This window comes from Crocodylus siamensis, chromosome 12 (assembly GCF_052110815.1).
Source record: "Crocodylus siamensis isolate JL-2025a chromosome 12, ASM5211081v1, whole genome shotgun sequence".
Taxonomy (NCBI): domain Eukaryota; kingdom Metazoa; phylum Chordata; order Crocodylia; family Crocodylidae; genus Crocodylus; species Crocodylus siamensis.
The window spans coordinates 36,327,860-36,346,640 of NC_143406.1; the positions used below are offsets into that span (position 1 = coordinate 36,327,860).

At 45.9% G+C, this 18,781-nt stretch overlaps 1 protein-coding gene across 1 annotated transcript; it reads right to left on the bottom strand.

The window, feature by feature from the left end:
• Positions 1–12,111: 12,111 nt before the first annotated feature.
• Positions 12,112–17,407, bottom strand: ITPRIPL2 (ITPRIP like 2). The gene has a single exon (XM_090024577.1). The coding sequence runs from the start codon at positions 17,380–17,382 to the stop codon at positions 15,982–15,984; it is 1,401 nt and encodes a 466-aa protein (XP_089880703.1). The 5' UTR covers positions 17,383–17,407; the 3' UTR covers positions 12,112–15,981.
• Positions 17,408–18,781: the final 1,374 nt, after the last annotated feature.

Sequence of the window (18,781 nt, forward strand, 5' to 3'; positions counted from 1 at the left end):
GCACATTTCTCTCTTTTCTGTAAGTCTCCAGATAAAGTATCTAAATTTGATCTAAAAACCTCAGACCCCTGTTGCCTTATATCATTTATAATGTATTTAGTGCGCTGAATAATCACAGTGACTTTCTTCTTCTCACACATGCATTCTATTCTGTCCATAGCATATGTTCTGTCAAGAACTGTGATTGAATGATGCAATCTACTCTGCTAAAGCTCTTCCTATGAAAAGCAGAGAGAAAAAAATACAGCCTCTCCTACCCCATCCCCCATCAGGAAGTCATTATTGTATATTACTTTATCAAGAATATAAATACCACTTCTCGATATACGGGAACAAGTTCTCACAGCCTGATCTTCACAGAAAATTAGGCTGTGTTAGAACCTGACCTCGCAGAATAGTGTTAACGAACACAATGCTGACCATGACTTGCCTTGTTGTAGACTCAGCGTAGATGGGGCTCATGGTGCATTTAACAGTCAAGTATTGGAAGCCTAGGGTGACGGACGACAGGGCTATGCGAAATTTCGCCAGCTGTTTTGTTTCTACACTGTTTCAATTCATTCTGAGCTTGAAACAGTGAAATCAAAATGAAACAAAGGGCTTTGAAACAGCCTTGAAACAAAATGAGGGCAGTCGAAATGTTTCAAAAGTTTTGAAATGTTTCGAGTTTCAAATTAGCCCAGCTGAGCTCCCCTCCCCAGCGCTAGGATCAGGCTGGGGAAGGAAACTCAGCCCAATTGAGTTCCCTTCCCCAGCCCGAAGGATCGCCGCACTGGGGAGGGGAACTAAGCAATGGGGCTTACTTCCCTTCCACAGCTCGATCAGGCTGGGGAAGGGAACTGAGCCCGACTGCACAGCCTCCGCAGCCCTCCCGGGGTTGTGGCGCCTGATCTGCCTGCCAGAGGAGAGAAGCCGGGCGCTGCTGCCTGGGACTAGTGGCCTGCTGGTGCTGGGCCCAGGCAGTAGCACCCGGCTTCCCTCCCTCATCTGGCAGGCAGATCGGGAGCCCGCAACACCTGGAGGATTGGTGCAGGCCCCACAGTCCTCCTGGGATTGCAGGCCTCCATCTGACTGCCGGATGAGAGAGGCTGTTTCAAGCTTCCCCATTATAGCCTATGGGCGAAACATTAAGACAGCATCGAAATGGCTTCACTGTTTCGACCAAACAAAATGGAACAGCAGTTTCAAATCGAAACAAAATTCGAAACAAAACACTGTTCCATCAAAACGTCGAAACACAAGTCAAAACAGAACAGTGCTGTTTCGCACAGCCCTAATGTATAATCAGCTGACAATGGTAAACACAAGTTTTCCCTGCCTGAACCAACTACTAAGCTTTGTTTAACACAATTCTTCAAGGTCCTCCTGCTATGACCTACATTTTGTATAAAAGACTGGACATTAGTGGCTTGCACCTTGCTTAATCATGAAATGTCCTCTCTCTCCTCGTGTCACATTGCTTCAGCTGCCTCAAAAGAAGAGTCTTTTGAGAACCGGTGCCTGCTGATGCTTTAGTCACGGGGTTTGTTGAGATCTGGAAGTTATTCCCACTTTTGACCGCCAAATACTCTGCATGTGTTAACCTTTAGGTAATGCTGCAAAACCCCAAGCACTCTCACAATAAATCCTCTGAGGAGAGGATTTATAAGGAAGTAGGGACATTTTTGTTCATTTGACTTTGTGATTCATTGTGTTTATGGTTGGCTTATTTGAGTTATAAGGGTTGAGGATTTGGCTGCTGTATTTGTGAATTTATTTTTAAAGATTGTATTTCTAGTTGTTGGCAGATGCTGGACAAGAATTTTTGTATAAGAGTTTTTTGCAGACACTACCAAAAGCATCTGCAAATCCCATACTTGCTACCCAGGCAAAATTTCTGTAGAAGTAAGCCTCATTCTTATTCTACTTACATAACACCTCAAAACACTTTACCAACGGTAGTCTGTGAGACAAATAAGTCTTATCCCCATTTTAAAGATAGGAAAAGAGGCACCACATGATTAAGTGATCATTCTTGTCAAGTAGAGTTGATCTTTGAGCACAAGAACGTGACTTACCCGGGGTCTAACGGAAATTTCTGCGAAAGAATAAGGAACAGAATTCAGAGCTCTGAGCCCCAGTCTTGTACTTCAGCCATAAGGCAGATAATCCTCAGAGAATTTGTCTTGGTTTCCAAAATGGTTGTGCCTCTTCTTCCCATCCCTCTTCTACATGTGAAGAAGAAAACCAATCTGAGCCCAAAAGTTTACTCAGAATCATCAATTTAAGACTTTGTAGATGAACGGTGAAGTAAATGTGCAAATTTTTAGGTTTTATTCTATAGATTTGCTGCAGACTTATACTAATACAATGCACACATCTTCCCTAAACAGTAGAAAAAAATAATTATTGTACTAAAAAATATATTCTGTTCTCTCAATTCAAAGTCATTTTCAAATATTCTTTCCCTCTTCAAAAGAGCATTTAAAATCACTTAATATTATTAAATCAGATTAAAAAAAGAGGTGAGAATATTGGTTAATTCGCTTCTAACTATTTCCACTCTGACATTGACTAGAAAGTCCTCATTATCGGGATAATAATGCAAAAATGTTTTAAAAATAACTTACATTTAACCAACTGTAATCCTAGACTGAATGGCTGTGAAATACAGCAAAATTTGTCAAAGGGGATTTTAAGCTGCAGGATATGAAAAGGAAAGTTGCATTGGAACAGTCATTAAACATGACCTAAAGTCAGATAATTTAACTACAGTTGACTTGGGGGGTCTCAGAAAAAAAAATACCCCAGATACTTAAACAGCATGGAGCAGTTTGGATTATTCAGATGCAGTTGCTAAATCATTCTTCCCACTGACACATTTTTTCTAAATATTAAGTAACAGGCAAAAGTATTTTTATTATAAGACCTGCTTTTTAATGTTACTTCAAAGTCTGCTAGCTAATTATGTTACAGCTGTCTTCCTCTTAATCCTGCAAGCAGATGTGGAAAATAGTGTATCACACAATACCATGAAATTCAGTAGTTTAAAGACATACTGGCATGGTAAAGTGCTATTCTTTCCTGTGTCTACAACCCAAACAAATACACTTCCTCAATCCAAACTTTCAGAAAGTCCAGGGTTTAGACTGGAAGTTTGCAGCCAACTGCACCTTCATCATAGACTGAAACAAAACCCCATATCCAAAAGCCTCCAAGGTTTGCCAGCGTTTAGACTTGGAATTGAACTTGTTATCAAGTTGTAACTTCTTGTTCTAAGAAAAGCAACCTTAATTCCTAGATCTTAAGGCCAGAAGAGCCCATGGGATCATAGAGTCTGACCGCTTGTATAAAGCATCCTCTCCCGGTCTGACTAAACATAGTAAGAAGGACAGTAGTCAAATGCCTGTATTCCATTGGTATGCACCAATTTCACCCTAAAGGTTGTCCTGGTTTTTCAGATGAGACAAAAGCAATGGCTATTCACTGGCTTCAGGCTTCCCTCCCCACAAAGGCCTTATTCCTGCTGTACCCTCTGCAGGTTGGCACCAATTCCTAGAAAAAGAAAACACACAACCTAGAAATGCACACACTAATCAAAGTAAAGCAGCAATAACCCAGTGCACCCTTCACACTACTAAGCTTTGGAGCAGCACATATGACATACTTCCTGGTTGCTCCTCTGCTTCACAAGCTGCACTCCACGTTCTCTTTATGCATGGCAACCATAATGACCCCTGCAGATAAGTAGACTGGGACCAGAGATGGGACAGAGCATGAGAAAGTGATGGGAAGTCTTGTTCACAACCAATGATAACAAGGACTTGCAACTAAAAGAAATCCTCTCTCAGCACTTCACAACTAGCTACTCAAAGGATAGCCAAGTACTACATTCACATGACCCTTTGACTTTAAGAAAAGCCCTGAACTTGTAGCAAGGACCCTTTCTCTAAAAATATCCCATCTCCAACCACTGAAATGTAGCTGTGTAGGAGAGCACAATAGTTAGGGACTGGAAGAAAACAATGTTTATTCATATGAAATTGCAAGGGACGTTTCAGCAGATGGAATGCAAAATCTGAACTGTGACCTCTGCTTCCACGAAAGTTACAGAGAAAATATTTTGGAAAATTGTGAGGAGTCTGAAAGAATTTTCTTCTGATCTTAAACTACTCAAAGCCAGCTGCTAATGTCTATGTGCAGGGCCAGGTGTGATCCCAGCTGCACAAATGTAAGCATGGACCAATTCCATCAACGAGTCATTCTTGATTTGCCTGAAAATAACAAGGATCTGACTTCTTCACACTTTGTCTAACGAACTTCAGAGATGACCTGTATTCATTGAATGAAGCATATGTACAAAATTATTGCAGGTTCAAAGCTTAAAACATGGGAGGGACGAGATTATAGCCATGTCCCTAAAACAGTAATGTGTTTTCATTTATCATTATCATTTCATTAATGTGTTAAAGCTTTACTTCATAAAAAGAGGAAAAAAATAAGAACTAGGGACTTTGGGAAATGTTTTACTCTTTTGGGGGGGAGTATACCATGCAGTGACTTTGCCCTAAGCCTTATTCATTCTTAATCAAGTTAGGCTGCAGTAATATTTGGAAGCGTGTGGAGATTATGTTCAATTTTATCCTCTCACAGATTCATATACAGAAGCTGAGTTTGTATGAGCAGTCCTTCAAGCCAAGTTCATCATCACATCCTAGTCTGCTTTATTTAATTATCTCTGAGGTAAGGGAAAGGGCTGCCCTCTGCTTTATATGGCAGTATCCTACCTCAAAAAAAATCCAAATTATAGCACCAGTTCTAGAATATGCTTGTTTAAAATGTACTTGCTACAAGAAGGGCAGGCAAAATACAGCCCACGACCTGGATCAGGCCCACCAGGGCCATTCTGTCTGGCCAGTGGGGCCCCTAAAAAATTCAGAAAAATTAATATTCATCTACCCTGGCTGTCTGTCAAAGATGGCAAGGCACCAGGGGCAGCAAGTCCCAGGAGGAGCCAGCAGCAGGACCCTGCAGCTGCAGCAAGGCTGACCCAGCCCCAGCCAGAAGCCACTCCCAAGCCTCTAGCCTGGGACCCTGGGCTGTTCCCGCCTCCCTCCACTGAAGTTGGAAGTTCAGATAAGAAGGGGTAGTGGGCACACGGGTGGGAACACAGGGCCCGCCTGGTGTCCCAGGGCCAGGGCCCAGAGGGGGACAGTGGGAGCGCAGGCCAGCAGGGGCTCTGTGGATCCACCGTGGGCACTGCTGGCTGCACACCCACTTGCTGCTACTCCCCCACTTGCCACTGCCATTTCCCCACTTTCCTGCCTGCTGTCATTCCCCACCCCTTGCCCGCTGCTCTGGCACCACGTAGCTCCCGGCTATAGTGCCAGGCTGCAAGACTCAGTAGGAGCTGGCCTGGCCCCTGCAATTCTTGGCTGGATCCATGCGGTGCTGGCAGGGCTGGTCCGGCTCCTGCTGTCTGGTAGTCTTGGCCGTGCATCTGGGACATGGTGCCAGAGCGGTGAGTGGGGTGGGGGGGATGGGGAAGTGGCAAGAGAAGGGTAGTGGTGGCAGATGGAGGGGGGAGTGGCGGCAGGTGGGACACAGGGCCCACACCAGTGCCCTGGGGCCAGGAGCACAGATCCCAGGTTTGGAGAAGTGCTGGTAGGGGCTCTGCCTGCCCTGAGGGGAGCTGTGGGCAAACCCGCCCCCTCCACACGTCACAGCCGTCCCCAGCCACCCCCTACACACCCGCAGCATCCCCAAATCCCACATCCCCACAGCCCCTCCCATTATACCAGAGTAAGACTTCATTTTAAGCTTTTATACAATCACCTCTACATATACTACACAACCACATGTAAATCAGGACAAAAATATTTTTTTGAAATCAAATTAATGAATGCTGTAGATGATTGATTTTTAGAATATAATTTGGTATTTTTCTAAGATGACAAAACCCCTTGCTGAAAGGAGTACTTCCAGGGGGCAAGGGGACAGACTTCTGCTGGCAAGGGTTAGGGGGCAGGACTTCCAGTTCCAAGACGGCAACCGGGGGCAGGGCACCAGTTAAGGGGTGGGGCTACCCTTGCGGCCCTTAATAGCCTGCCAAAACTTGGTAAGCAGTCCTCCAGACAAAATAATTGCCCACCCCGTGCTACAACCATTTGGGTGACTGGAATAGACAGAATCATGCATGCAGCTATGATACCCACAGCATCCTTCTGTGTAGGGTGGCCATTTGTCCAGTTTTATAGAGGACAGTCTGGTTTTCTGGTCCTCTGTCCTCTTGATATGAAACCAGATGCCTTTATGTCCTCTATTTTTCACTGCTTGGCACCCTCCCCCGCCCCACACCACCAACACCACTGTGGCTGCCTGCAGGTGCTCCCTGATCAATCCGCCCCCGCTGCCAATACTGCCACAGCTGCCTGCGGGAGCTCCCCGCTCGCCACCACCACGGCCCCTCCACTGACACTGCCGCCACCGCCTGCAGGAGCTTGCCATGCCCCCCCAGCCCTGGGAGGCACGCAATGCTCATGGTGTTGGGCACAGTTGCACTAAACGCAACTGTCCTCTCCTCTATTCTTGAGGTACCTCGTTGGCCACCCAACTTCTGTGGCATTCCCACACTCCACCTATTACATACACAAAGTGGAAATACAGCTCCATGTAGCACATCTTCCTCTTCTCTAAGATCATAATGAGGACAGGAAACACAATCGTGATTGCCAAGCCGGTAACACAGGACTTCCATGTGCTACCTGTAATTTCACAAAAAAGTAGACAAATGGACTCAAGAGATCTGTGTTCTAGTCCTCTGCTGGGAACAGACTCTCTGCAAGACCTCAGGCAAGTTAAGGATTAAAGCTGTGGCCGGTTCCCACACGTACAAGATAGCTGTAATGAAGTTTACCTCAAACAGGCATCATGTCTCATGGGTCACATCTTTCATACAGGTTGAACTGCAAAAGACTTTGAAAAACTATGCATTAATTGAACTCTCCAATGAAAGACCCTGTTTTAAAAGGAGAATGCTGAACAGATATTTTGATTTGGCATTTATATTGTTTTTGCCCTTCTGTATCTCTTTGCATTTAAGGCTAAGTCCTTCATAAATATTAAGCTTTATTACAATGCTCTATGACAGTATTATAGCCACTATACAGAAAGGGAAACTGATGCCCAGAAATGCATTGCCCAAGGTCACACATCAGTCACTTGTAGAACTAGGGACAGAAGCCAGAAACTCTGCTTTCAGCAAAAAACCTAATTAACATCTATTACCTCCTCAAATAGAATATGATACCAGGTTATGTGGGTTCTGATACTAAGTCGATGGTGGAGTTTTTTGTCTCATGGCAAAATCTAGGTGCCCCAGTCACAAACCTGTGTTAAAAGCTGTACAAACACAGAACAAAAATGAGAGCCCCTGCCTTAAAGAGCTTACATGATATACATGCCCAGGAGCCACTCTTCAATGCAAAATTTGAGAGAATGGGGATTGAAGAAACACATCTGTGCTGCTCATTTCCACAGCATTATGGAAACAATGATAAAATATTTAAAAAGAAGAGAAGAAACAAGGATTGATGTTGGCCAAGTCAGGATTCACCCACCTCTTATTTAGAACACTTCATCAGCTTTTGTCAAGTTTGGACAACCAGGAAGCTAACACAGCTCCTGGGAAAGTATTTACAGTCTCCACATAGAAAGATTAAGTGGAGAGGTGTTCATATTTTAGAATCATTATGACTAGTCTGAACTTCCTCTTTTCATATCTGGTTAAACAAATAAGTCTCCAAGAGTACATTAGGTGCTCAGAGTAATGGACTTTGATTTATGCTCAAAAAACACGTACCGCAGCATGTCCCTCCACAATTGTATTGTGTAGCAGTCCACCCACCATCTGAGAGGCGAGCAGGAAACTGCAGGGAGCAACAGTTCTCTCCAGGGAACACTCCAGGAATTGCCTCATGACAGAAACCAAGTCCACGCAACTTACTTAAACCAGCCCGATTAACAGGCATGGTACAGACTTTTGCTTCTTTTATATGTATCACACATTGGTAGAATCCTAGCGTAGGACGAAATCTAAAGAAATACAATAAAATGCTATTCATAATCCACCATTCAGTTCACAGAAGCCTTTTGCAACAGAAATAGAGGAATGATTCATTTCCTCTGTATCTGTTGCTCCAATGCTTACTTATACAGGGAGTGGAATTTCTGTATCTGTCATGCCAACAAGAATTGGACAACTCAACTGCAACTGATATGTGCACAGGCTTTGTTGAAAGGCACAGACTTTGTCTTTTACAGCTCACACCAATTTAAAGTCAGCAGACTGTACTCTTGTACTGGATAGCATACGTCATTCAAAAAGCAATTCTCTTTCTTCCTCCCCAAAGATTGTTCCCAAGATAAAATACTTAATTTCAGGGTTTTCGTTCTGCAGGAGCCAAGGGTTGGAAGGAGCAAAAACTCAAGGCTGTCCTTCCTTGCCTATCTCCAGCATTGTGTTTGGCAGCACAATCTTTTTTTTTTAATTTTGTTTCAAGGGCCAAATCCATTCTGAATTCTATTGGGCAAAGCCCGATGGTCGAGTTTCAAATTTTGACTGAGCAGAGCTCAATTGTTCAAGTCTGTGTGGCTCTACTACGGGGCCATCAGTGTGGGGCTTCGGGTGCTCCCCAAATCCATGGCAAGCATCCTGCGTGCAAGCCCCAAGCCTGGAGGCCTTGGAGTTCAGATGTCCCTTAATCTTGCTTGCTCTCAGCCAAAAGGCCAAGAGAAGCAAGCCAGGGGGGAAAGTAGAACACAGTCCCCCACTGCTACAAAACTGTGTAGTCAAGTTGACCGCGCTGCTGAAACGCACGATGTGGATAAAATTGAGCTTTGCACAAAAAATTACCATTTTCTCCCCTATCTGAATTTAAGAAATGGTTCAAAGAGCTGTCACCCTTATTTCAGTGTGAATTGTTACTACTGTTCCTCCTTTAACTGTTTTCTAACTCTTTACAACAGAATTTTTAATCCAAGCAAAGTATGTATTCCTATTTCTCTGAAAGGAATACACAAGAGAGATTATTTGTCCCTCTTCCCCCCACCTTCCATTTCTTAAGTGCTGGCCACCAGCTTTCACAAGGTAACCATCTAAGCTTAGTGAAGCTGCTCCTGTCTTCCTGCTACCTATGCACTGCCATGTTCTACCATGCCCTAACATTATTTTATAAATCCTTGCGACAGGAAAGCTGTCTTTTTCCTTTGGGTTTGGAGGTAGTTGGCATATATTGGGGCATCATTAAAGTCGTACTTGAACTGATCCCTTTTGCAAAGGTTTGCTCGTTTTATTTTTACAGAGAAAGTTTGGAGATGTCAAGTGATATGCACTCAGTTGCCAGGTCTACAGTAGGCTCTTTGTGAGACGTCGGGGAAGTTACCTTACATACCTTCCAGTATGGGTTTCAGAGCTTTTTAAAACACGAGTCCTCTCCTCTCCCCTCTTCCAAAATAATGCTTTCCTACCCCAAGGTAATGGGGTTGAATGAGGTTTGCACTGCACTTAGGGGTCTAACAGAAAGTGCAAGGCCTTAAGTGGATACCAAGGGGCCTCCAATTCAGATGCTGAGCTAAAGACAAGCTATGTCTTATCAGTAAGTTTCAGGAAATGTTGTTGGTTTAATAATGCTTATTACAGTTCGTGTAAGTAACTTAAGGGAAAAAAGATATTAACAAGTCAGCTCTATGTTGCATAGCTAAAACAAAGCATAAACATGCTTTATTCAAATAAATATGCATTTTTCTGGTTTAAATATTACCCTGTCCTACTGCCCCTTCCCTCTCATTGTTCCACCTCTAATTCATCTACAGTACTTGTGTGGCACATTATACTCTGTGGATTAAAATACTAACCATATGGTTACAAGAAATGTGGGGCTGGAAACCCCATTTATAGCCAGATCCATATAGAGATTCAACTCTCCATGACCATGGGTATTACAAATCTTGCCATAGTCATCAAAAGAGGTAGAGGGGCTGAACTCTAGAAACTGTTCACTAGGGCACCCCTGGGGCAGACCGGGACCGATGGATACAAACTCCTGGAAGGCTGCTTCAGGCTTAATACCAGGAAAAACTCCTTCACAGTCAGGGTGTCTAGACTGTGGAATAAACTCCCCCCAGAGGTGGTGCAGTCATCTACCCTGGTGGTTTTCAAGAGGAGACTGGACAGTCACCTCGCTGGGACCCATTGTTCTCCTGCCTAGAGTGGGGTAGCTGGACCTGTTGATCTGCAAGGTCCCTTCCAGCCTCTAACAATCTATGAATATCAATAAATGCTATAGTGGACACATATTATGATCAAACATTGGGAGTTCCTTGAACTCACTTTTCATGACCTACGTAGCTCAAATATTTACATAGTCTGAATAGAACCAGAGCATTTTCCTCACTCACCTGCTAACTGTTCAAATTCAGTACCCTCCTTTGTAGAGGAAAAGGCTTGACAGGTATGTGTTTGAAGATGAAATGAAAAAACAGAGAGCAAAATTCTCATGTTTGAATTTCTTGGAGTCTTATGAATTGGAAGGCATAAAAAGTCCTTTCCCTTCCAGGCAGCTCTGATTTGCTTTACCAGTACTTAATCAGCAGCTCGCTACTGACCTTGAGTGCATTACAAGGATTGCATTTGCACATAGGTGAAGATGTTTTAAACGATTTATTTGATGGGTCAGACACAAATGTGCTTTTCTTTAATACCAATTGTGCAAGCCTTAGATTTAAGAAAAGAGGGGGGAGGCAGCTAAACTAATTAAATCAGAGAAGGGAAAATTCTCATACTTTACTCGTTTTCTGCTCAAAAGAAACCTAGGACTCAGTATGAGATATATTGCTGAAGGGCTTTCACTTGAACCAATAAAGTATTTTGAAATTAAGGAGTCAATCCCACCAGCAACCACCATGGGTGCTGATCACTGCAATGGCATGTGAGTCAGTTTTGGAAGTGAGTTTATCATCTGAACAATTCAGCTGGCTGATTATTCTTCAGACAGTTGTAAAACTTTTGAGTCCTCTCCAAAAGCTTTTAATTTATGTGGATGTGAGGGGCAAGAAAGACTTCAGATGAATTACCCTGTATTTATTAGGCAAACGGAAGGTGGAGATCTTGCTGTTTCCCCATTCTCTAAATCAGTAATTCTCAACCAAGGTGATGTGACACCCTAGGGTGCCGCAAGATCCTTGTTATATCAACACTGTGGGGTGTACAAACACAAACATATCATCATCATAACTCACAAGCTAAACCTAGAAATTTCATATAGAAATCCACATCAAAAACATTCTGACCGGGTGTGATCTTTCTTAGGTCTTTACAGAAGAATTGCTCTATTATTTTTCCATAGACAAGAAATGAATGAAAGCTAAGAGCTGGTATTTTCCAAGAGGCACCCCAAGTCTGACAAGGGGTGCATTGAGTCTACAAAGTTGAGAATCACTGCTCTAAATGGAGTGTGCAATGGTACCAGCAACAAGAATATGGGTTTAGCATCTTACTCAAGGCTTATAAAGGCAGGATATCCTTCCAACTCCCTCCGCCTTCAACAGAGCTCTCCGTGTGAAACAGAGTATGGGCCATGTTGTACGACACTGAAACAGTCACGCATTTATACAGGCTGAGTCTGCACAAGATGTTGTGCCCTAAATCTGTGTGCAAGCATTCTTAGTGTACAACCCCAAAGCTGGGACCAGCAAAATAGAACTGACCTGTCCCACCTTGACAATATTGCAGCCAGTGCCCTGGCTGCACCGCCTCCTACAAACTCGATGGCTTCATTTTCAAGCTTGTGTTGAGCAACTCGGCCAGCTTCCCTCCTCTTTTATGGTTCTCGCTCTTTCTTGTTCCAAGCAGTGAATAACATTGGCTTGAGCCTGCACAGCTTTTATGCAGGAAGACTCCACAATACACGCAAGGGACCAGGGAGGTTTTGTTACTGGATATCTTCTACAGATCCCAGGATTGTGCCCTTGGACAGTCTACAGTGCTAGGCTCACTTTTGAGAAAACTGTCACTGAGCAATCACCTGTAGCCAAAAGTTTAAGTTCTCCGTAAAAATCACTTAAGCACAGCTATTTCAAAACAGCGGTTTATTAATAATGAAATATTAAAAACAGGTAACAAATACTCCAACTTGGTCAGAAACAATAAAAGTGCAAATGTATTTTGTTATTAAATAGAAAATGAATTTATAACATTTGTTTAGAAATGGGCTAACATTTTAAGAATATAAAACACTTTCTTAAAACAATAGCAGCTGAACACTTATTCAGTTAAATCTTTGGTCAAAATAACTGTACCACGAATGTCTAATCCAGACAGACATATAGCACTATTTGTATTACACTGCAAAAAGATTCAAAACATAAGGAGGAATACTTAAGTGTCTTAAGAAATGAGGATGTCTTTGTAAAGATACTGATTTCAAATACAGAGCAAAGTCAGAAACTTATATGAATTAACTGTGGCTTCCACCTCCCCAATAAAAAGACAACCTCATAACTCTTACACCTTACAAAATTGGCTTTGTAGTTAAAATACACGTGTCTAAGTAATATGTGGTTCTTTATTGCATTCAGTTTAAATATACATTACACCGTAACTGTTCATGGTCTCAATCCTGCAAATACTTGTACAGAACTTCACTTATATGAACAAACCCAGGGAGGGAGGGGATCAATGGATAATCACAAGAGTCAAGTTCTACACATGCATATTTACTGGATAAAGCCCTAAAATAGCACCAGGAAACTAACAGTCACACCAGAGTAGTTTGCGTGTTGTAGAAAATGACTATACTAAACTGAACCCAAAGGTCACTTGTCACTTTGGTCAAATATGAACATACCTATGAGCATGCATTATCTGCATTATAGCAGATAAACTATTAAAGTAAATACCAACCCATGCCTCAATAACAGAGGTGCAGTTTAGTGATTGCAGTCTCCGATTCTACAACCAATTGTGTGCGTACACTTACCTTCATTCACTTGACCAGTCCCACTGACTTCAGTTGTGCCTACGTTTATCTTAGTCATATGAGCAGCCCAAAGGCATGTCCAGGATCAGAACCTAAGCTGGCTTTGGTTGTTTACGTCACCAAGAATCCCCCCTCCCACATATTGTTCTGTATCCAACAAGGACTCCCAGTCAGGACTAGTTGGATTCAATTATGTTAACAAGCTGAAAAGCAACAAGTTTTGCCTGTAACATGCAAGACTGAGGCCTTCATGAAGTCATAAAGGCTTATCTGTATTTAACTTACAGCTTGGAGACACTGTTTAATGTAGTGCATGATTAAAACCCTCATTCCCAACCTTCTGTCTTGAGCCACCTAAAGATTTTTCACCACTCCCACCCCTTTTCTTTTGGATTATCCATAGGGCTACCCCGCTGAGAGAGTTACAGGTCCTCCTCATTTGTCTTTCACCCCAACATTTGAAATTACCTTTCAAAGCTATTGATAACCCTGCACCATACCTTATTATGCATTTCTTCATGTAACTTCCCTTCTGTGGCATCACTACTGAATAGTAATACAATATTTATACATCTATAATACATTTCCATGCATTATAACAACGAATATTGAACACACACCAAATTATTGCCTCTCCAAGACAACGTTACACAAACAGGTATTTCATTAAGGTAGCCCTGGTGTCAGAATACATGTTTAGTAAATGCTCCAAGCAACAGGCAACCAGAATACCTTGGTCCAATTCTACAGTCTTTCCTCAGGCAAAGACTCCAGTGACTAGGGAAAGCAGACTAGCTCCCCTTGTTTGCATGCCAGATGATACACACACATTATAGCCTTCCAAAAAGCCAACCAAGGGAACGTTCATAGGTTTAGATTACCACAAACAAATAACATTTAAATATAAATATACCCTTTGTATTTGCAAAAGAGAAGCACAATGCCCATATAGAAATAATCTAACTTGAGAAAGTATCACACCAATTGACATTACCTGAACATAAAAGATGTAAAAAGTTTTAAAACACCTATAAAACTGGCATGTATGTAGGGATGTTTTTAACTGAAAAAGCTGAAGATTAAAAAGTTTGCTAATTTCTATTGCAGAGAACTGTTAGGGAAGAGTATGGGAACATGCCAACATACTACAATTATGGCCTGATTTTGGCATTTCAAAATTTTCCAGCTGCTCCAAATTCATTTACCAATTTATAATTAAAGACTGCTTACAGTTCACATTAGACCTACTCCTAAAAACATTTAAGGCACGTGCTTAACTTTATGCAGGGTTTGGATCTTAATACATTTTATATTTCAAGATATGAGCTAAGTATGTACAAGGGTAGTATGCTGTATTACAACAACAACAACAAAACCTGGGACCGCTTTGCTGCAGTTCTGCAGGCCCCCTGTGATGCATTTAGTTCCACACACTTCAATTGCTTTTAGCAGAAGCCAAGAACATTTTACAGAGTAAGTCGCTCTGAAACTTTCTGAGCCTTATCTACAAACTATAATTTAATGCAACCTTGGCCCCATAAGGCCTACCATAGTTTTGGGTTTTAGCTGAAAAAAAGATGAGATAAGTGTACAATGCACAGCAAACAGAGTAAGTGCTAACTTCCAAGTAAATTGAAATGTTGTTGTCTGAGGTATTCAGATAAAAGTCTTTCCACAACATGTGGAAACTACCTTGCTACTGTTTCTACTAAGGGAACAAACACTAGAGATGCTAAGTCTAAAAACTGCTTGCTGTACCATGGCGTTGTTCCAAGTCCCAGAAAATTGTAAATGGTACCCCAAAATACTTCACCAAAATAAATACAGACATATTTTGCTGCAGTATAGCATTATAAAGCCACCCCACCCATGGTACCTGCTGGTCTCTTGTAGAAGAGTGTGTTAGGGTCCTTCAACCAGGACCCCATTATTGGAGATGTAGCTGCTACAAATACTTAAAAACAACACATTTTGGAGTGGATTATTTTAAACTTCTGCACTATAGCAAAGAAGCAGTTCTTTGGTAATCCTTAAATATAAGGCTACTTCTAAGGAAGACTAATGCTTTATGCCTAAAGTGTGCTTATTGAAACAAAAAGGCTTATTGAAAACAACTTGCCTATCAACCACTTTTAATAATAAACAAAATAATGCCTCTTTTATATTCAAACACTTAGTGCAGCCAATTTCCACAACATGAAGGCCTTTATGAAAATAAAGTGCTATTATTTTTCTTTCCTCTACAAGCTGTATTATCCTATTCTAATCCTTCAGAACGACCTTCACTTTAATACAAACGTACAGCTCGATTCTTCCCACAGTTGTCAGGTTTCTTTTTTACACCTCATAATTTAATGTTATATTAATTTGCATATTATTCGTCTACATTTAGCACAGTAGATTAGATTAGACAGATCACCCTGAGGGTCTCACTGGGCAATGACTTAGAAATTCTAATTTAGGAGGAAGAAACCCTCACAGCCGGATCTCTCGCCCTTCTCACCAAATGAAGTACCCAAGTGTGCTGACATCTTTTGCATCCCAGGGACCTTGACCCGGGCGCTCTTTTGCATAGAGGAGGAGAAAGCTCTGGATGGGGTCACTTTTGTGACTAGAATTTAAAGACAGGATTCCACATGTGTCAGTCCGAACACATCCAATGCATCCAATTACTGAACTGGGTTTACAAGTCCCAGAAAAGGGACTGAAGGAAAAGAAAAATCCACCAGCGACAGTGTCTTCCTGCAAACTTCACAAGACTTCTGTGAAAAATCACAAATACCTGGAGAGTGGTAAAGCTTTGGTCATCTCAGTCTTGGCTTCCTAGGTGTACCAGGCTAGGGGAATGGCTGCGATTTCTGCTGTCAGGCTGGCACAAGTCCCCCTAGGAAGCTCAGGCACTTTTCCAGGTGGCTCTGGCCTCGAGCACCCACTCCTCAGGCAGCGTGGTGCTGGCCAGCAGCACTCAGTCGCTCTGGGCCTCCTGGCTGGCCTCGGGGACGTGCCGACACAGCGCTGGGCTCCTCCTCAAGTGCCGGGGGCCGCTGTACATCCTGATGATCTTGGGAGCCTGGCTCCAGGCCGCGAGCAGCTGGGTGGCGGCCGCGTCCAGCGTGGCGGCGTCGAAGGCGGCCAGCAGGTTGAGGGGGGCGGCCTCCCTGAGGAACCTGGGCACGGGCACCGCCTCGGGCACGTGGGGGTTGCCCAGGAAGAAGTGCATGAGCACCCGCTTGCGCAGGCAGTCCCACAGGTACAGCACCAGCTCCTCCAGCCGCTCCACCAGGAACTGCTCCTGCCAGGCCTGCCAGGGCCCGCGCAGCAGCACGGAGAACAGGGCCGTCTTGAGGGCGTAGGAGGAGAGCACGCGGCCCCACTGGGCGCCCAGAGGCCCCTCCAGCCCGCGCCCGCTCAGGTCCCGCAGCCCCTTGAGGATCTGCAGGCACTTGAGGTGGCAGGAGTCGGGCGGGGCCTGCTGGCGGAGCCAGGCCAGCAGCCGCTGCTCGGGCTTGGAGGCGTCGAGCGCCCACAGGGCCTGGCGGGCGGGCACGAGGTAGAGCGCGTCGCCCAGCGGCAGGGCGGGCACGAGGCGCACGGCCAGCGCCAGGTGGCAGCACACGTAGTCGGAGCGCGGGCGCACCAGCAGGGTGGGCGGCCCGGCGCCGGCGGCCAGGCTGAGGCGGCAGCGCTCCTGCAGGCGGTAGCGCACCGCGCCCAGGCACCGCGCCACGTGGCCCTGGAACCAGCGCAGCACCCGCGCCGACGACACCGCGCCGCGCTCCGCGGCCTCGGCCCGCGCCCCGCCCAGCGCGCAGGCGAAGGCGCCGGGCCCCGCGCCCCGCGGCTCCAGCGCGCGGCGGGGCGGCGGCCGCAGCGGCACCAGCACGTCGAAGGCGTCGGCGCCGCGCACCTGGTGCTGCTCGTAGGCGCTGCCCACGCCCACGAAGTCCCCGCGCAGCGCGAGCGCCAGCGGCCCGGGCTGCAGCCCCTGCGCCTTGGCCGCCCGCACCAGCTCGCCCACGATGCGGCTCACGTGCGCCTTGCTGTGGCCCAGCACGTGCGGCGACGGCCGCAGCTGCCGCTCGTAGAAGCGCTCCAGCAGGCTCCGCCGCGCCGAGCGGCTCCGCGGGGCCGGGGCCGGGGCCGGGGCGTGGGGGCCGGGCCTGGCGGCGGCGGCGGCCCCGCGGTAGCGCAGCACCAGGTAGCCCAGCAGCAGCAGCAGCAGCGCAGAGCCCTTGAGCAGCGGCCCGCAGCCCGCGCCGTCCTCGGCCCCGCGGCCGCGCAGCGCCGGGCACAGGCAGAGCAGAGCGGTGCAGGCGCAGGGCGCGAGCGGCCACAGGGCGCGCAGGTTGCGCGGGGAGACGGTCATGGCGCGGCTCCCGGGACCCAGCTTCCTCTTCCGAGGGAAAGGGGCCGCGTCACGGAGGCGGGGAGCCGAGAGGAAATGCCGGCGGGATGGGGCCGCCGGGCGAGCCCCGAGGTGGCGCTGGCAGGGCCCGGGCTCCTCCCGCCCCCGGCATCTCCTCCTCCCTCGGCGGGACTCGCCGCTTCCTAACGGCACCCTGCGGTGGGGGAAGCAGGCCCCAGGCTCCCTTGGGCGGGGGGCAGACGAGCCGCCAGAGCGGGGCTGAGCACAAATCAAGGCAGGCGCCGAAAATCAGTGCCCGCTTGCCCCAGCCGCAAATGCCGTCCGGGTGAGGCACAGGAAAGAGAAAAGGGAGTTGGGGGGCACTTCAGATCTTTGCAAGCTCTGGAAATCCTAGTTTCATGGTAGCTCTGGAGCACACTGAGCAATTGCATTTCATTAACAAAATGTATTCACACTCAAACTTGGCCATTTGTCATGTAATTACAGCGGTGGGAACTGCGCGCCTTGGGGCTGCTGCCTAGGGACTCACCTTTCACTGTACAGCCCAGGACTGCTCTGCTAATTGATTCCCCTCAGCTTCACCTCCTAATTGAGACTGAGCTTTTGCTAGTGGGGAAGGAAGGGAGTTCAGTTTTGTTGGAGCTGTGCAGGCCCGAGTGAGTGATGTACGGATGTCACGGCTGCCGCTTCCATGTAGCCCCAAGGTCTGTTACAGTATTAATGGCTGGGAAAACAGACATTGTCAGGCACGTTCCCATAGGAGACGCGTATTGCCTTCTCTTGCAATTCCTTTATTGGGCCCAAATTGCTCACGTACCGACATCCTAAAGGGAAAAGATGACAGTGGAGCAGTTACTGGCATATTGAGAAATTCATAATTTATACCGGTGCCTCCCCTGCTGTAGGCCTGATGTCATGAGACTGGTCATTTGCTGCAGAGACCGTTAGGACATTTGTGTCTGCCGGGCAGAAATCAAGGACTGGCTGAAGGAACTTTCTGAACTGATCCCATGAGTAACAGGCAATCGGGGCTACAAACAAAAAGCAGAATAAGAAGCCATCACCAACTGGGATGTTTCTCTTGGTTAGTTCGGGGCTAGGGTGTCTGAACTCAAAAAGCCATGCAGAAAGGGATGATTTACTAGGAAATGTGTCCAACCAGACAGTGAGACAGGGGCATATATCAGCCACAATCCTAGCACACATCCCCAGCCACCTCGGCCAGACTGTAGTGATGGAAAAAACCCAAGACACAGTTATGTGGGGAAGGTTAAGGATTGTCAGAAATCTAGCACCTCACGTGCACGAGCCCTGGGCGCCACACGGCACAGTGAGTAATTGGCTTCTTGTCCCAAACTTTGCAGCAAGGTCAGTACGTTACAAGTACGAGAAGGAAACC

Coding starts and splice junctions, on each gene's coding strand:
- ITPRIPL2 (XM_090024577.1), bottom strand. CDS start 17,382: ATGACCGTCTCCCCGCGCAACCTGCGCGCCCTGTGGCCGCTCGCGCCC.